Here is a 14949-nt window from a genome sequence, read left to right as displayed (position 1 = left end):
TGAGTACTCTATCTTTAGAATCATGGAAATAAGGGATTTAATTCAGAGAACTTGGTGGATAAATTAAATTGAAGGTGAACAATAATAGTAAAAAATCTAATGGTTCTCCTCTTTTAAATGATTTTGGATTAGATGCACTAAATCCCACAACCTCTATTGTTGTTATGTTTCTATAATGTACAAAATTCACTTGGGTTAAAATAAAAATGCTATATATATACAAAGATAATTCATTAATTTAAGTTTAGAGGAAAATACTGAGAAAAATATAGTATGTCGTGTTCGACTCTTTTTGCAAAATATTGGCACACAAATTATGAGAACGTGAAAAAAGAAATAAGGGTACTAAAAACATTGGTGTTAAAGGAAGTATAAGTATATTCCCTAGTACTTGTATGTTTTCATTGGTGTTAAAGGATGCTTAAAACAATTTAATCAATATCATAATTATATTTATTATCTGATTAAAACAATTTAATCAATAGAGATCATATAATCTCCGTTTACACTATGTAGTCTGTAGTCTGTACACTAAGCCAATCTCGGTGTCGAACCATATGTAACGATTTATTATTGTTAAATGTTAACCTACCAAACGTTTTGTTTGAAACTGAAAACTCGTAAATACAGAAACAATATTAACAGAGTTCCATGAATGTCTCGCTGTCCTAAGCTATAAATAGCTTATGAGAAAATAAGAACAAAGTATATATACCATTCCTATATGTCACATCAAACTCACTTCCTTCGTATTCCCTTTTAGGGTTTGTTTTCTTAACATTAGCCTTGTCATAAGCAATACAACCATGGCAAGGATCTCTCTGTTGTTCTTTTTAGCCTTTGTTCTAGCCCTTGGCTCCTTGTCCTTTTCCGTTTCCGGTCATGCCCTCCCGTTGTCACCGAGAAAACAGCCATGTCCAAAAACTGTGTCTGAACTCCAGACCTTACCTTTTACCCAAATCACTGAGATCCTAAACCGCAAAGCACGGTCTGCCCCGAAAACCGCTGAGTTCAAGGCCATGTTCACAATGTGCAAAGGCTACGTGGCTTACCTTGAGAGCCTCTACAAGTTTGAGAATCCCATTGTAGATGTTTTAGGAATTGCTAAGACCAGATACGCCCTAATGACCAAAGCGATTCTTGCTGCACAAGCTAGCGTTAGCGGTAAAGTCAACAAGAAAACTTCCTTGAAGCTAAAGAAAAGCTACGCTGATTTCACAAAAGGGTTCTTTCAGATTAAAGAAACGATTGTAGATATATCAGCCAAACATGAATTCAAAGCCGAGGCAAAGATCACCGCTCAAGAATCGAAAAAGCTCAACAAAGCTATGATAAACTTCAAGAATTCGATCAACACTTTCATGAACGTGGTCTGCGATCTTGAGAAGAGCAAGACCAAGAAACTAGGTCATTACGCAAGAGCGCTCAAAGAAGAAGAACACGATGGTAGAGTAAGCAGTGTTTTCAAAAGTTTTTTCAAACAGTTTGGTGATTATCTCGGAGGTAAAAGTACTCATGGAAGAGAGCTAACTGAAGCTGAGTACAAGACCAATTCTTACGTTGGTGCTGACGTTAAAGGATTTGAATCCATTTACGAGAAAGTATCTAACTTCTTTAATGGTTTTCTTGGAGGTGATCAAACTCACAGAAGAGAACTCTTTGACATACCCGCCGATGCTCCTGCTATGTCCAAAGAGGAACTAGCTATTATTGACGATTATTTGGGCCGAATAAAAAACAGCAACGGGAAAGGACCATACAACAGTGTAGATCGGTTAGATGGTGTAGCCGAAGGGTCATCACTTGCAGACTTTATTAAACTTGGACTTACAGGTCAAGGTCAGTATGATGCAGCCGGGAAGGCTAAAGCTGGCGGAGGAGACGGATTCAGGTCACTGAGCCCGGCACATTATAGAGGTTTTATTCCGAGTACAGAGGCTTAATCTTTAATGCATATTTCACAACAACAGAAGAAGGAAACAACCATGAGTTCATCTTTATTAAAAATTATGTTTTTTTTTTTAATTTTAACTATACGAAGGAAGGGAAATGCCTTGCGATATTTATCTATTATGTAACGATATAAAATGTTGCAAACATTTTTAACTGATATTTTTCTTATAATATCATCGCATGTTTTAAGAAATGGTATGGCTATACAATATAACGTGACAATTAAATCGAAATCATTGATCCAAGAAAACTAAATAATACAAAATATAGTGGGTTGGTTTTTATTTAGATGAAACCACTGTTCAAAAAGGAAGACACAATCTTTGACTATTGAATAGAATTGGTAAAATAGTCAGCCAAATTTGGTCAGTGGTTTGAATAACGCAAAAGTTCATGAGATTAAAATAGTTGGAGAGGCTGCCACAATGATAAATTCTTTCAGCTACGTACGTATATCTAGGGGACTGTCCACAGTATGTCTGTATAAATCGAATTCTATGAGGATCAAACTCTATAACTAATGTAGAAATACTAAACATAATTGTTAATTATTGGATCAAAGGAATTTCATTTTTTGTTGTCACATCTATCATCATTGATTAAAACCATAATAGAAAACAAACATTATTGTTAACAAAAATAAACCATTTGTCATTTTTTGGACCAAAGATATGTCAATTTCTTTTGCACGTCTAAGGTTTACCATTAATGTTTACTCTCGAATAATAATATCATCTATAACTAAGGAGGTGACAAAGCATTCGTAGAAAAAGATGCATCTTCGGCATAGAAAGCCAAATTCCATTTTCTTGTTTTGGCCATTTGTGTTGAAACCCGTTCTCAAATTTGTTTTACGGGAAGTCTTTATGGTATTTTGAGAGATTTTATCGTCTCGAGACAAGATGTTTTTGGTTTAAGCAATGTATTCGAAAAATTATTTTCTCTTTTTGTTGTAGGTTATGGAAAGATCATTGTGTCTCTGTAATTTCATTCTCGTCTTTTTCTTGTAATTTTTAACTTTTTTGAAACTTCCGTTATCAATATTATCATTTCAGTGAAAAAAAAAACTAAGGAGATGAGTGTACATATGCAATGTGGGAGCTGGTCTAATGGGGTCGATAGAGAAGAAAGGTTAATTGCGTGGATACCACCCAGTGGAGGGTGGACAAAATTAATTATTGATGGGAGTGTATCGTGGAATTTGTCTTCGTGGATATGTTATTTAAACACTATGCTGAATTTGCAAAGTTCAACTAGTTACATTATATTGTATCACTTTGCCATGCCATTTGTTAAAACATGCGATATAAGAACGTTATTAGTTAAAAATTATTGCATATTAGTACATTTTATATGGTTACAAATTAGATAAATATCGCAAGGCATTTCTCTTCCTTCTTATTGTTATAAAAAAGCAAATAATTTTTAATTTAGATGAACTCATGGTTTCCTTCTTCTGTTCTTGTGAAATATGCATACAAAAATTATTCCCCTATCACCGGATTAAAACCTCTATAATGTCCCGGGCTCAATGACCTGAATCCGTCTCCTCCGCCAGCTTTGGCAGTCCCGGCGGCATCGTATTGACCTTGACCTGTAAGTCCAAGTTTAATAAAGTCTTCAAGTGATGACCCTTCGGCTACACCATTTAACGGATCTACATTGTTGTATGGTCCTTTCCCGTTACTATTTTTTAGTCGGCCTAAATAATCGTCAATAATAGCCAGTTCCTCTTTGGACAAAGCAGGAGCATCAGCGGGAAAGTCAAAGAGTTCTCTTCCATGAGTTCTACCTCCGGAAACGGATAGGGACAACGAGCCGAGGGCTAGAACAAAGGACAAAAAGAACAATAGAGAGATCCTTGCCATGGTTGTATTGCTTATAACAAAGGTTAATGTTAAGAAAACAAACACTAAAAAGAGAAATACAAAGGAAGTGCGTTTTGTTCTTAAACTCTTATAAGCTATTTATAGCTAAGGACAGCTTCATGGAACTTAGTTAAGAGTTTTCATTCATAACGTTTAGTAGGTTAACAATAATAAATCGTTACATAGGTTCTCAACTTAATGGGTTCATTTAGAGTTTGGCTCGTTGATTATATATTGATTAAATTGTTTTAAACAGATAATAAATGATACTTTAATTTATAAAAAGAACAATAATAATTTCGTACAACCTTTAACATCATAGAACAATATTAATTAGGGATAGAAGTAGAACAGAAAAATTAAACTTTTTCTTAAATGTGTGAAAAAACTTTAAACCACTACAAATTTAATACTTTCAGCTATATATATATATATATATATATATATTTATTTTTTTTTTTTGACATCATTACAAATTATAAATCTCTCTTCGATAGAGACCGGACTCGAACCCGTATCTAGTGAGAATGCAAACAAATGTGAGAACCACTAATACACTTACTCTTTCTCTTTCAGCTACATATATATATCTTAGAGGGGGTTTGACAGTTTGCAATATGTTTTGAGCATTATGGATATATGAAGAACAAGACAGGGATTAGTTACCGAACCGAAAATGTTCCAATTATTTGTTTCGAGCAAATTTTCAAAATCATTTTTTCATATATTTTTACACTATTTATGATTTTTCATATATTTTTAATTTATTAAGATGAGCGAAATTACCTCTTTCTAAACATTGAAAAATCAACAGTTCATATGGTGTATGTACAACCAAATAATCTAATCTAAGATACATTAACCATTAACAAATTATATACATTAACCATTAACAAATTATACCTTCTACATACAAAATTACAGTAAACTTTTCTACATTTGCTACGCTAGAAATGTTACTAACCCTCATTAGTCTGCATAAATCGAATGTTATGAGAATCAAACTCTACATCTAATGTAGAAATATTAAATAATTGTTAATTATTGGATAAAAAGGGATTTCATTTTGTGGTTGTCACACATCTAACATCACTAATTAAAACCATAAATAGAAAAAAACATTATGTTTACAAAAAACAAAAAAAAATCCATTTGTCATTTATTGGACCAGAGATATTTCAATTTTTTTTGCACGTCTACAGTCTACCATTAATCTTTTCTCTTAAATAATACCACCTATAACTATAATAATATCAACTTAAAAGGAAAAAAAGTATATGATACATTTACATTTACAAAATACTTGGCTTATGTAGTTTTATTATCACTAAAAACAATGTTTATATATGTAATTGACATTGGGATGTATTTCATGTTGGAAAACATAATAAATAAAAAATGTGAATACGATTGACAATGGGATATATTTAATGTTTATATGTTAGATCTAAAATTTGATTCCCATATAATATGGTTTATGTAGTTTTGTTATCATTAAAAACAAAATTGATGTTATGTATGTAGAACATATGTTTTTCTAAATGTAAAAATGTAAATATAATTAATTTTATTTTTGTTATCATCATTTCTGTTTGTAACATCGAATAATGTCAAACTATTATTTTTTGAATATTATTAGTATGTTATAAAAATATATGTAAAGTAACTGTGAAATAAATAAAGAGAATTTTTGAGAAATATCCCTTTTGGTGTACCCCTTTTTAAAAATACCCCCTTTATCTATCCATTTTCAAAAATACCCCTTTTTAAATATAAAAAATTATAAAGTTTTATATAGTTTATAAGATACTTATATATAATAACTACTACTGGGAGATTCGATACAAATATTTTAAAATGTTTTAAATAGTTTTAAATCGTTTTTATAAGTTTTATAAGGTTTTTAAAAGGGTTTATACGGTTTTTATAAGGTTTTTATAATTTATTTTTACGCTATATATGAAAGGTGTATAAAGTTTTAGACACATATAAAAGTAATTTGTGTATATATTTATAAGCTTACACACATATTTGGATAAATTTCAACATTTTTAGTGGATTTTTTGATAAAGTTTGAAAAGGGTGTATTTTTAAAAAGAGGTATATGAAAAGGGGTATTTTTGAAATTCAATGACAAACTTACCTTCGTTCGCAGAAGATATATTTTTTTTATTTGTTCTCTCATTCTTCTCGGATGTTTCTCTTTTGTCGACACTCATCTTGAAATTCTAATTTTAGATTTCCATTTCGTGTTATGTATATTTATTTTATATGTTTTCCCAGATTGTGATTTATTATATTTGTTTTTGTCTTTTGTTTAAAAAATATTTTCAATTTCTCATTTCTAAAAAAACGTTAGTTACCCAACAATTCCCTATTTTGCTCAATCTCTCTTTTAATCTCTGCGGACATATATACGTTTTTAATATCCGTCATTACTTTTTCGAATCATACATAATAGCAGAAGCTTTTTATTTTATATTTTCTCTCATTCTTATCTGATTTTTCTCATTTGTAAACACTCATTTCCAAATAAAAGTTTTAGTTTTCTTATTTTCTAAATTATTTTTATTATTTATTTTACATGTTTTCTATATTTTTTAAAAACCTTTTAAAATATTCTCATCCTTAAGAAAAACGTTAATTACATGTTTTCTATATTTTTAAAAACCTTTTAAAATATTCTCATCCTTAAGAAAAACGTTAATTACCTAATTATTTCAATACCATAATAACTTACATAATTTCTCTGAATAATTTAACAATTTGCTAATATATTACAATTTATTTATCATGCTAGCTTTTACCATTTACACAGATTTGAACCCATTGTATTTTCATTGTCAACAAAATTCTACAAAGAATGAATAAAATAAAAAATTATATTGTTAAAGAAAAAATAAAAAAAGGGAAAAAAAGAGTCCTAGTTTAGTGAGAAACAAAAACCCGCCGTTGGAAACAAACCCGCCCATAGGAACAAAAAAAAAAAAAAAAAAAAATTCTCTTCACTGAGAAAAAAAAAAAGCATGGCCCCTAGTTTCTCTTCTCTTTGGAATCAATCTATCTATAATCTTCTTCTACCTCAAAACAATCCACTTTTATCCAATCCCTTTCTTATTCTTTACAACTCTCTCACCTTCTCCTCGTTTCTCCCAAAAACTGTTCTTTTCCTCTCTGTTCTGAACCTAAATCCAACAGTGTTCGATAACCCAGATTGAAAGGTTCTGTTTTTATTTTCTGTTTGGTCGGAGAAAACTAGGGTTTTATTTCTTAATGGGAGCTGGTACAGTTGTGTCTGGACGAGTAAGGAAAGATCTTTCAAGAACGAATCCAAATGTGAATCTTCCTGTGGTGACGAAATCTACTAGTGCCGAGACTCGTTCTAACTCACGTAAGAAGAAGATACAAAGACGGAGCAAGACAACCCTAATCTCTCCTGTTCAGAAACTGGTCGATACTTGTAAGAAAGTTTTCGCTAATGCTAAATCTGGAACCGTCCCGTCTCTAGACAAGATTGAGATGCTTCGAAGCGTTTTGGGTAATGTCCATGATCCTGTTTTTTGAGTTTTGGGTTATAAAGTTTGAAACTTTATTGACGAGTTCATTGTTTTTGTGTCTGATCAGATGAAATCAAACCTGAGGATGTTGGTGTGAGTCCTAAAATGCCGTATTTTCGATCTAAACTGACTGGTCGATCTCCGTTAGTGACGTATCTTCACATTTATGCATGTCATAGCTTCTCGGTATATATACATCTTTGAGAAATCTTGAATCAGTTTTTGTTTCTCAAGTTTCTTGTTTTGCTTATTTGTTTTGTGTATGTGTGTTACAAGATTGGCATATTCTGTTTACCATCATCTGGTGTAATCCCTCTTCACAATCACCCGGAGATGACTGTGTTTAGTAAGCTCTTGTTTGGTACAATGCACATCAAGTCCTATGATTGGGTTGCTGATTGTCCCCGTAAGTGTATTACAAACATTAACCATAACATTGTATTTGGTAAGGATTCGTGTTTTTGATTATTGTTTGTTGTTGTTTTGGTTCAATGCAGAGCCGAGTTCGGATACTCGTTTGGCGAAAGTGAAAGTTGATTCGGATTTCACAGCACCTTGTGACACTTCCATACTCTATCCAGCGGATGGAGGCAATATGCATTGCTTCACCGCGAAAACAGCTTGTGCGGTTCTTGATGTTCTTGGTCCTCCTTACTCTGATCCCGCAGGACGTCATTGTACTTACTATTTCGATCTCCCATTCTCCAGTTTCTCAGGTAACGTTTTTGAAACCTTTTCTTTATGCTTTGTGCTAGATTCGATAACAATGAACTAGACCAATTAGGTAACTGAACTTAGATATCGAAAACTATAATACATTGCTCGCTTATCTAGTAGTTTTGAGATCTTTGTGTGTGTTTTTTGGGAATGTTCAGTGGATGGAGTTGCGATTGCGGAAGAGGAGAAAGAAGGTCATGAGTGGTTGAAGGAAAGGGAAGAGGAGCCAGAGGATTTGACGGTTACAGCAATGATGTATAGTGGACCAACCATCAAAGAATGAATGTAAATGGAAACATAGCAAACCAGAAAAAGATGCATTTTTTTTTTTGTGTTTTTCTTGATTTGTGTTGGGTTTTGGTTGTATATAAAAAAGAGGTTTTTGAAAGTACACACACAACAAAGGACAAATCTAGTATTTAGGTAAGAACAAGTACAGCTTTGTCGGAATGTTGTAGTCTCTCTGTTTTGGTCAAACATTAGTAGTTGTCGTCTTATGTCTTGTCTCATATGTTAGAAATAATAGTATAAATATTAATGATTCTGAATAGTAATCAAAAGGGGATGTAGCTCAGATGGTAGAGCGCTCGCTTAGCATGCGAGAGGTACGGGGATCGATACCCCGCATCTCCATTTTTTCACCCGACTTCTTAAGAATTTTAAATTTCAAAAAGACCACTAGTTTTTGCACGCTTCACAAAAGAATCCCACTACTTCGAAATTTAATTACAAAACCCCCCACCATTTTTTGACATTGTTGCAGCAGTTCTTGGGTTATGTCTTTATTATGAGAAGCTGAGAAATATTCTCAACGTTTATAAATCGTGAGAACGTCAAAACTTGTGGCTTGACAATTTTACAAACAGTAATTTCCAGCAAAGAAACAAAAGAATGATAATTTTTCCAGAAAATTATCTTTTGATTTCATAAACTACTTGAGCCTTGTCTTCTTCTCTGGAAGACTTCTATGAGACTTTGAGTATTTGTTGGAAAGCTTCATGTGGAATATCAACAGAACCAACTCGTTTCATACGTTTCTTTCCTTCTTTCTGTTTCTCAAGAAGCTTCTTCTTTCGAGTTATGTCTCCTCCGTAACATTTTGCAAGCACGTTCTTTCTCATCGCTGAGATTGTGTCTCTTGCAATGATCTTTGAACCAATAGCGGCTTGTATCATGACTTCGAACATTTGCCTATCTATGTAGTTCTTAAGCTTCTCAACTAGTTCTTTACCCACACGGTATGCTTTCTGCTTGTGAACAATAGTGGCTAATGCATCAACTGCTTGCCCGTTCAATAGAATATCGACCTTCACTAGATCAGATGCTTGGTACTCTGCATCCTCGTAGTCGAAAGATGCATAACCTGACGTTATGCTTTTCAATTCATCGTAGAAATCCACAACTATTTCCCTCAAGGGTAACTGGTACTTCAAGAAAACCCGTTGTGCATCTATAAACGTATATTCTAGTTGCTGACCTCTTCGATCTGAGCAGAGGTTGATAACAGCTCCTACGTACTCACTTGGAAGGATGATTGTGGCGATTACCGTTGGCTCCCAAGAAGCTGTGACTCGGTATTTGGGGGTTGAGGGTAAGGCAGCTGGATTCTGAACTTGTAACTTTGTTCCATCTGAGTATTCGAACGTGTAAGGAACAGTAGGGATTGTGGAGATTACTTGTGTACCGTATTCTTGCTCAAGCCGTTGATGAAATACATCCATGTGAAGCAAACCGAGGAAACCACATCTAAATCCCATTCCAAGAGCTGTACTTGTTTCCTTAGCAACTGATACACTTGCATCATTGCATGTCAATTTCTCTATGGCATGACTAAGTGCTTCAAAATCAGATCCATCAGCAGGATACACGCCTGAGAACACCATATGCCTCACCGGCTTGAAACCTATATTCCAAAGAATTAATTCCCAGTCAGCGAGCTTGAAACCGGATTTTTAAGCAGCTTATTGGTGTTATTCATTACCAACGAGGATCTCAAAACGAGATCTAATCTTAATTACAAAAGCTCTTAGGAGTTGCACAGGAGACTAAAAGAAAATAATAATACCTGGAAGAGGCTCAACAGTAGTTTTTGTTCTGTAGATTGTGTCTCCAATACGTGCCTCTTTTGTGGTTCGCATGCCGGTAACTATATAACCAACTTGTCCAGTAAGAAGCATTCCTGTCGAAGTAAGTTCAGGATGCATAATCCCGACATCTAATACTTCATAAGACTGACCCGATGCAGCAAACGAAACCTTATCCCCTTTAGTCAGCATTCCATCAACAACAGAAACATAGCAAATGACACCTTTATACTCATTAAAAAAAGAATCGAACAAAAGCATCCGTAGAGGCGAATCACTAATCCCAGGAGGAGGAGGAATCCGTTCTATAACCGCAGGAAGGACATGCTCAAGACCTAAACCGGTTTTAGCAGACACTAGAAGCACATCATCTGTATCAAGATCAAACATCGATTTCAATTGAGCTTTGACACGCTCAGGATCAGCTGTTGGTTGATCAATCTTGTTAATGACAGGTACAATGGTAAGGTTAGATTCAAAAGCTAAATAAAAATTAGCCACCGTCTGTGCTTGAACACCTTGAGCCGCATCAACAACCAAAAGAGCTCCTTGACAAGCTGATAAAGATCTAGAAACCTCATAGCTAAAATCAACATGACCTGGTGTATCAATTAAGTTCAGAAGAAACCCACTAGCTTCTTGATCCTTTACTTTGTTTTCATAAAACATCGTCGCTGTCTGAGCTTTCACAGTGATCCCTCTCTCCCTTTCTACCTAAGACAAACCCAAAACATGATTCAAAAATCAAAACTTTACTGGAGATAATCTACTCTCATTGTCCTTACTACTTAATCTAAACATGTAACCTCCAAATGAGAATTATTATGGAACATTTCATCTCAATCTACAACTTAAAAACACAAACTTTGAAGAATTACCTGCAATTTGTCGAGATACTGAGGCTGGCCATGGCCTTTCTTGATTGTGCCAGTAAGTTCCATGAGACGATCAGCCAAAGTAGATTTCCCATGATCAATATGAGCAATGATGGAGAAATTTCGAATCTTTTCGGAAGGGAACTGGGTCAAATCAATGGTGGGTTCTTTTGAGCTATGTCTAGAATCTGAGCTGAAACCGTAAGCTTGGTACAATCCAATACATAGAGGATCTCTTCGATTGGATTTGAGTGAGTTGGACAAGACTGAGAATGCTCGTCTCGATGATTTTAGGGTTTTAGACGCTCTGTACATAGAACCCATTTGGGGGGTTTTGTGCGGAGCAGTGAGATTGGAGCCTTTCAACAAACAACACGACGAAGTTAGAGGAAACCATCTTTGACATAATACGACAGCGTATCAGAGGATTTCCAATAACCAATGTTATTGAGTGGTTTAACCGAACCAGATTGAAGCTATTGGTTAGATACTTTAATCCGTAATCTTCGTTGGCTGTTTTAGCAAACAAAATTTTAGTGGTTAAGTTGTTGCTCACTACCATACTTTATTCTGGTTAAATCCATAATCTTATTAAATTGGATGTGGTTAGTGGAAATGTGAGTTTAGTGGAAATGTGAGTTTTGTGGTAATGTGGTCGAATCGGATTGTCTACTTTTTTTTTAATTTCATCAGTTGTTTCGGTTAGTTTCGGTAGAAATACACCAAAATATTCCACTGTTTAAAGAGTCATCACACTGTCTGTCCTAAAATCCTTGAGTCAAATATGCAAATGAAAAAGAAGAATACTTCAAGTAGTGTCACGGGATAATGAGACCGTAAAAAATACTACTATGTAAACCAATTGGGTTTTAGCCCAACTAACTGACATCCCGTGCAATTTTTAGTTTTTTTTTATAATAGATTTATTTAGTTTATTCATGGATACACAATTAAAGTATTCCTTTTGTCACGAAAAAACAATGTAATGAAGTCACTAAAATTATATGATCACATGTTTATTTGATAGTTAAACTAATTTGTGGTATATCATCAAAGAAAGAAGACAAGTTGTAATTAAAAAAAATTCACTAAAAATGTCAAATTTTATTATTTTGTTTTCCAAGATAAGTAGATAGAAAGGAAAAACACAAGCACTATATTGTAGTAGTTCTAATAAATAAATAAAAAACCTAACAAAGTGTTCTAGGCAAATGATTTCAAGCAAGCTAGTTTTGGCTTCATCACACCATTAGACATTCCTTTAACATTGATGCATTCAGCATAAGGATGATAATGATGGGATTTATGATATTTCTTTTCTTCTTCTTCTTCTTCTTCTTCGTTTTCGTCGCGAATGTTTATATCGTTCATGAAAATATCTCTGCATGGGAATGATTTGCTGCATAAGAGTTGCACAAAGGGTTTCTTGATTGATGTTCCATAAATGTTATTGTACATTACATTCTTGATCTCCACTGCCTTTGTCTGTATATATATATATATAATATGAAATAAACATATTACTTAGTGCAATAGATTGATACAAAGAAAAAATCACTAGAAGGAAATGTAATTAAGAATTACGTACATAGTTTTTGCATTGTGAGTGAGGGCAATAGAATTGGTCAATAATAATAGGTCGGATTGCTCCATGTAGTTTTATACGTTGGAATAATACATTTCTCACATGACCTCTTCCTCCCTAAATAATACAAAGCAATAGGAAAAATGATATTGTAATTACTTGATTAGAGAGAACAAAACACAAATAAAACTATGTTCTTACCTGCCATGTCTTGATTCTAACCCCATTAGTTGTCTTTCTAAACGTACAATCTTGCACAACAACATCTTCCACCGTTTCTTTGGTTCCATGCCGACCTAAGCTTCCGATACTTGTTTAAAAATTATAAAACAACATGATCACGTACACAATTTATACTAAGTTTGCCTTATAGGTAACCAAAACATTAGAAGAAAAAGTACCTAATTCCATGTCCAGGACCACATGAGATTCTTGATATGTTAATGAACTTTGAACCATCACCAATAGATACACAATCATCACCTAAAGAAAATCAAAACCCAATAAAAACAGTTGTGATTATGGTTTGTGCTATAAACCTAATAACCTAATTATATATGAGAGACTTTGCATGATGTTAAAAGATCAATGATGAATCAAATCACCTGTACGAATATTACTATTGTACACGATGACATTTTGAGAACGTTGAATGTGAATGCCATCAGTGTTAGGGCTATCACCATCAGCGGTTATGGTGAGTTGCTTAACAGTAACCCATTTCGAATCTTCCAACGACATTTGAAAATTTGGACTGTCTTTCACCATAATGTTGCTTATATGCACATTACTCGAATGCGATATAATTACACCCTACAAACCCAAAAACAAACGATCAAAAGTATTGCAGCGACTTAGTAACCTTATATATGAGAGATATTTTCTGAATCATTGCTTAGAGATTTGTTTACATACCCTTGGTCTCTTGAGACATGCCTACAAAGAAGAACGAAAAGTTAATATTGTGGTTTAAATGAATAGAAACTAAAGTAAATGAGTAGTCTACTCATCGACATTGGCATACTTTTTTATATTTTGTGCAATTAAGAGACCACCATTGTGTTCCTTGGCCATCAAGAGTACCATGACCATCGATATAAAGTCCATCTATATGAGCGAATTCGATCCATTGATGACAATGATCGTTCTTGCAATCCCATTCATCAGGAGATGCGGGAGCAATTAAGTTTCCATTGATCTACATAAAAAAAAAAAAAAAAAAGGAAAATTAAACTAATGTAGTATTGCATAAATTTAAGTTAGTGTGTTTCTATATGATGTCGAAAAATTAAAAATATGATTTTGTATATATATGCTTTAGTGTAAAAAGTAAAAAACGGGATTCAGTTTTTTGACTTGTATCAAATTGTTACGTTTTAAAAATATTTCATTATTTTCTTTAACAAATTTTATCCAAAAAAGATTCTTAATCTATTTTTTTTTTATAGTTTACACATTTTTTATAAAGCGGAAAAATGAAATTCATATCCTATATTTAACTGAGTAAGTTTAGATGCTTTAATCTATAATTAACCAATCCCTACTCATTTTAATTTGTATGATGAAACTCGTAGAAATTAAAGGATAACAGTAATTTGAGAAAAAGAACTATATAATTATTTGTTTTTGTGATATACGAAAAACCACTCAAAAACTACTTCTCTATATTTTAGGAACCCTAAGTTTTCAAAAATCTTGTATGATAAAAAATTAGAATTTCAAAAGAATAAAAACCAATAACCAGATTTTAGGTACAAAAAAAATGATTTTCATAAGAATAAAAAACAAATAACTAGCTTAAAACTTGTAAATATTTAAAGCATTAATCTAGTTAGTAAATAAGAAAAAAGATATTCAAATGTTTAGATAGTATGATGAATATGAGTTATGCATTATACCGAGAAATTGATTTTCTTGGATACGCAAGGGCCATGGAACTCAATAGGTTGGAGAAGAAACGTGTATCCTTGAGGTATTTCCATAGTTGCTTGTGCTCCAAAGAAATTGCACGTTTTTTTCCATGCATCCTTGAATGCCTAAAACCATCATCAAACCTTATATATATAAGTTGTGAAGTTTTCATATTAGTTTACCCAACAAATAAAATGAAAACAAACCTTTGAATCGTCAAAAGATCCATCCCCAATTGCTCCATAATCAAGAACATTGAATGTTTTACGATCATAACGACGACTAATAATAGAAGAATAAGACTGAGCTAATTGAAAAGTATTGAAGAGAGTTAAAGAAAGAAGAAATGTTAAGAACATTACGGATTTTGCCATTTTCTTCTCTAACCTAATGAACAAA

General features: G+C 33.1%; 4 protein-coding genes and 1 non-coding gene across 5 annotated transcripts; 3 read left to right on the top strand and 2 right to left on the bottom strand.

Moving 5' to 3' along the window:
* Nucleotides 1-763: 763 nt before the first annotated feature.
* On the top strand, nucleotides 764-2018 carry LOC17880154. Its single transcript, XM_006282894.2, has one exon. The coding sequence runs from the start codon at nucleotides 807-809 to the stop codon at nucleotides 1941-1943; it is 1137 nt and encodes a 378-aa protein (XP_006282956.1). The 5' UTR covers nucleotides 764-806; the 3' UTR covers nucleotides 1944-2018.
* A 4877-nt stretch (nucleotides 2019-6895) lies between these two features.
* On the top strand, nucleotides 6896-8553 carry LOC17880694 (plant cysteine oxidase 2). The gene is made up of 5 exons (XM_006284202.2): nucleotides 6896-7359; nucleotides 7446-7564; nucleotides 7655-7784; nucleotides 7876-8094; nucleotides 8254-8553. Exons 1-5 carry the CDS (start codon nucleotides 7095-7097, stop codon nucleotides 8376-8378), a joined length of 858 nt encoding a protein of 285 aa, XP_006284264.1. The 5' UTR covers nucleotides 6896-7094; the 3' UTR covers nucleotides 8379-8553.
* A 102-nt stretch (nucleotides 8554-8655) lies between these two features.
* Nucleotides 8656-8728, top strand: TRNAA-AGC. The gene has a single exon. It is a non-coding gene; the product is annotated as a tRNA-Ala (tRNA).
* A 124-nt stretch (nucleotides 8729-8852) lies between these two features.
* LOC17879812 (translation factor GUF1 homolog, mitochondrial) lies at nucleotides 8853-11387 on the bottom strand. Its single transcript, XM_006283217.2, has 3 exons — nucleotides 11058-11387; nucleotides 10161-10893; nucleotides 8853-9998 (listed from the first exon to the last, which is right to left on the bottom strand). The coding sequence occupies exons 1-3, from the start codon at nucleotides 11376-11378 to the stop codon at nucleotides 9061-9063; spliced, it is 1992 nt and encodes a 663-aa protein (XP_006283279.1). The 5' UTR covers nucleotides 11379-11387; the 3' UTR covers nucleotides 8853-9060.
* An 870-nt stretch (nucleotides 11388-12257) lies between these two features.
* LOC17880224 (probable polygalacturonase At3g15720) lies at nucleotides 12258-14924 on the bottom strand. The gene is made up of 8 exons (XM_023778583.1): nucleotides 14757-14924; nucleotides 14538-14675; nucleotides 13716-13837; nucleotides 13555-13576; nucleotides 13245-13452; nucleotides 13041-13122; nucleotides 12841-12949; nucleotides 12258-12539 (listed from the first exon to the last, which is right to left on the bottom strand). Exons 1-8 carry the CDS (start codon nucleotides 14922-14924, stop codon nucleotides 12258-12260), a joined length of 1131 nt encoding a protein of 376 aa, XP_023634351.1.
* Between the last annotated feature and the right edge of the window lie 25 nt (nucleotides 14925-14949).

This window comes from Capsella rubella, unplaced genomic scaffold (genome assembly GCF_000375325.1).
Source record: "Capsella rubella cultivar Monte Gargano unplaced genomic scaffold, Caprub1_0 scaffold_7, whole genome shotgun sequence".
Classification (NCBI taxonomy): Eukaryota; Viridiplantae; Streptophyta; class Magnoliopsida; order Brassicales; family Brassicaceae; genus Capsella; species Capsella rubella.
This window is presented reverse-complemented; position numbering and strand designations above follow the sequence as displayed.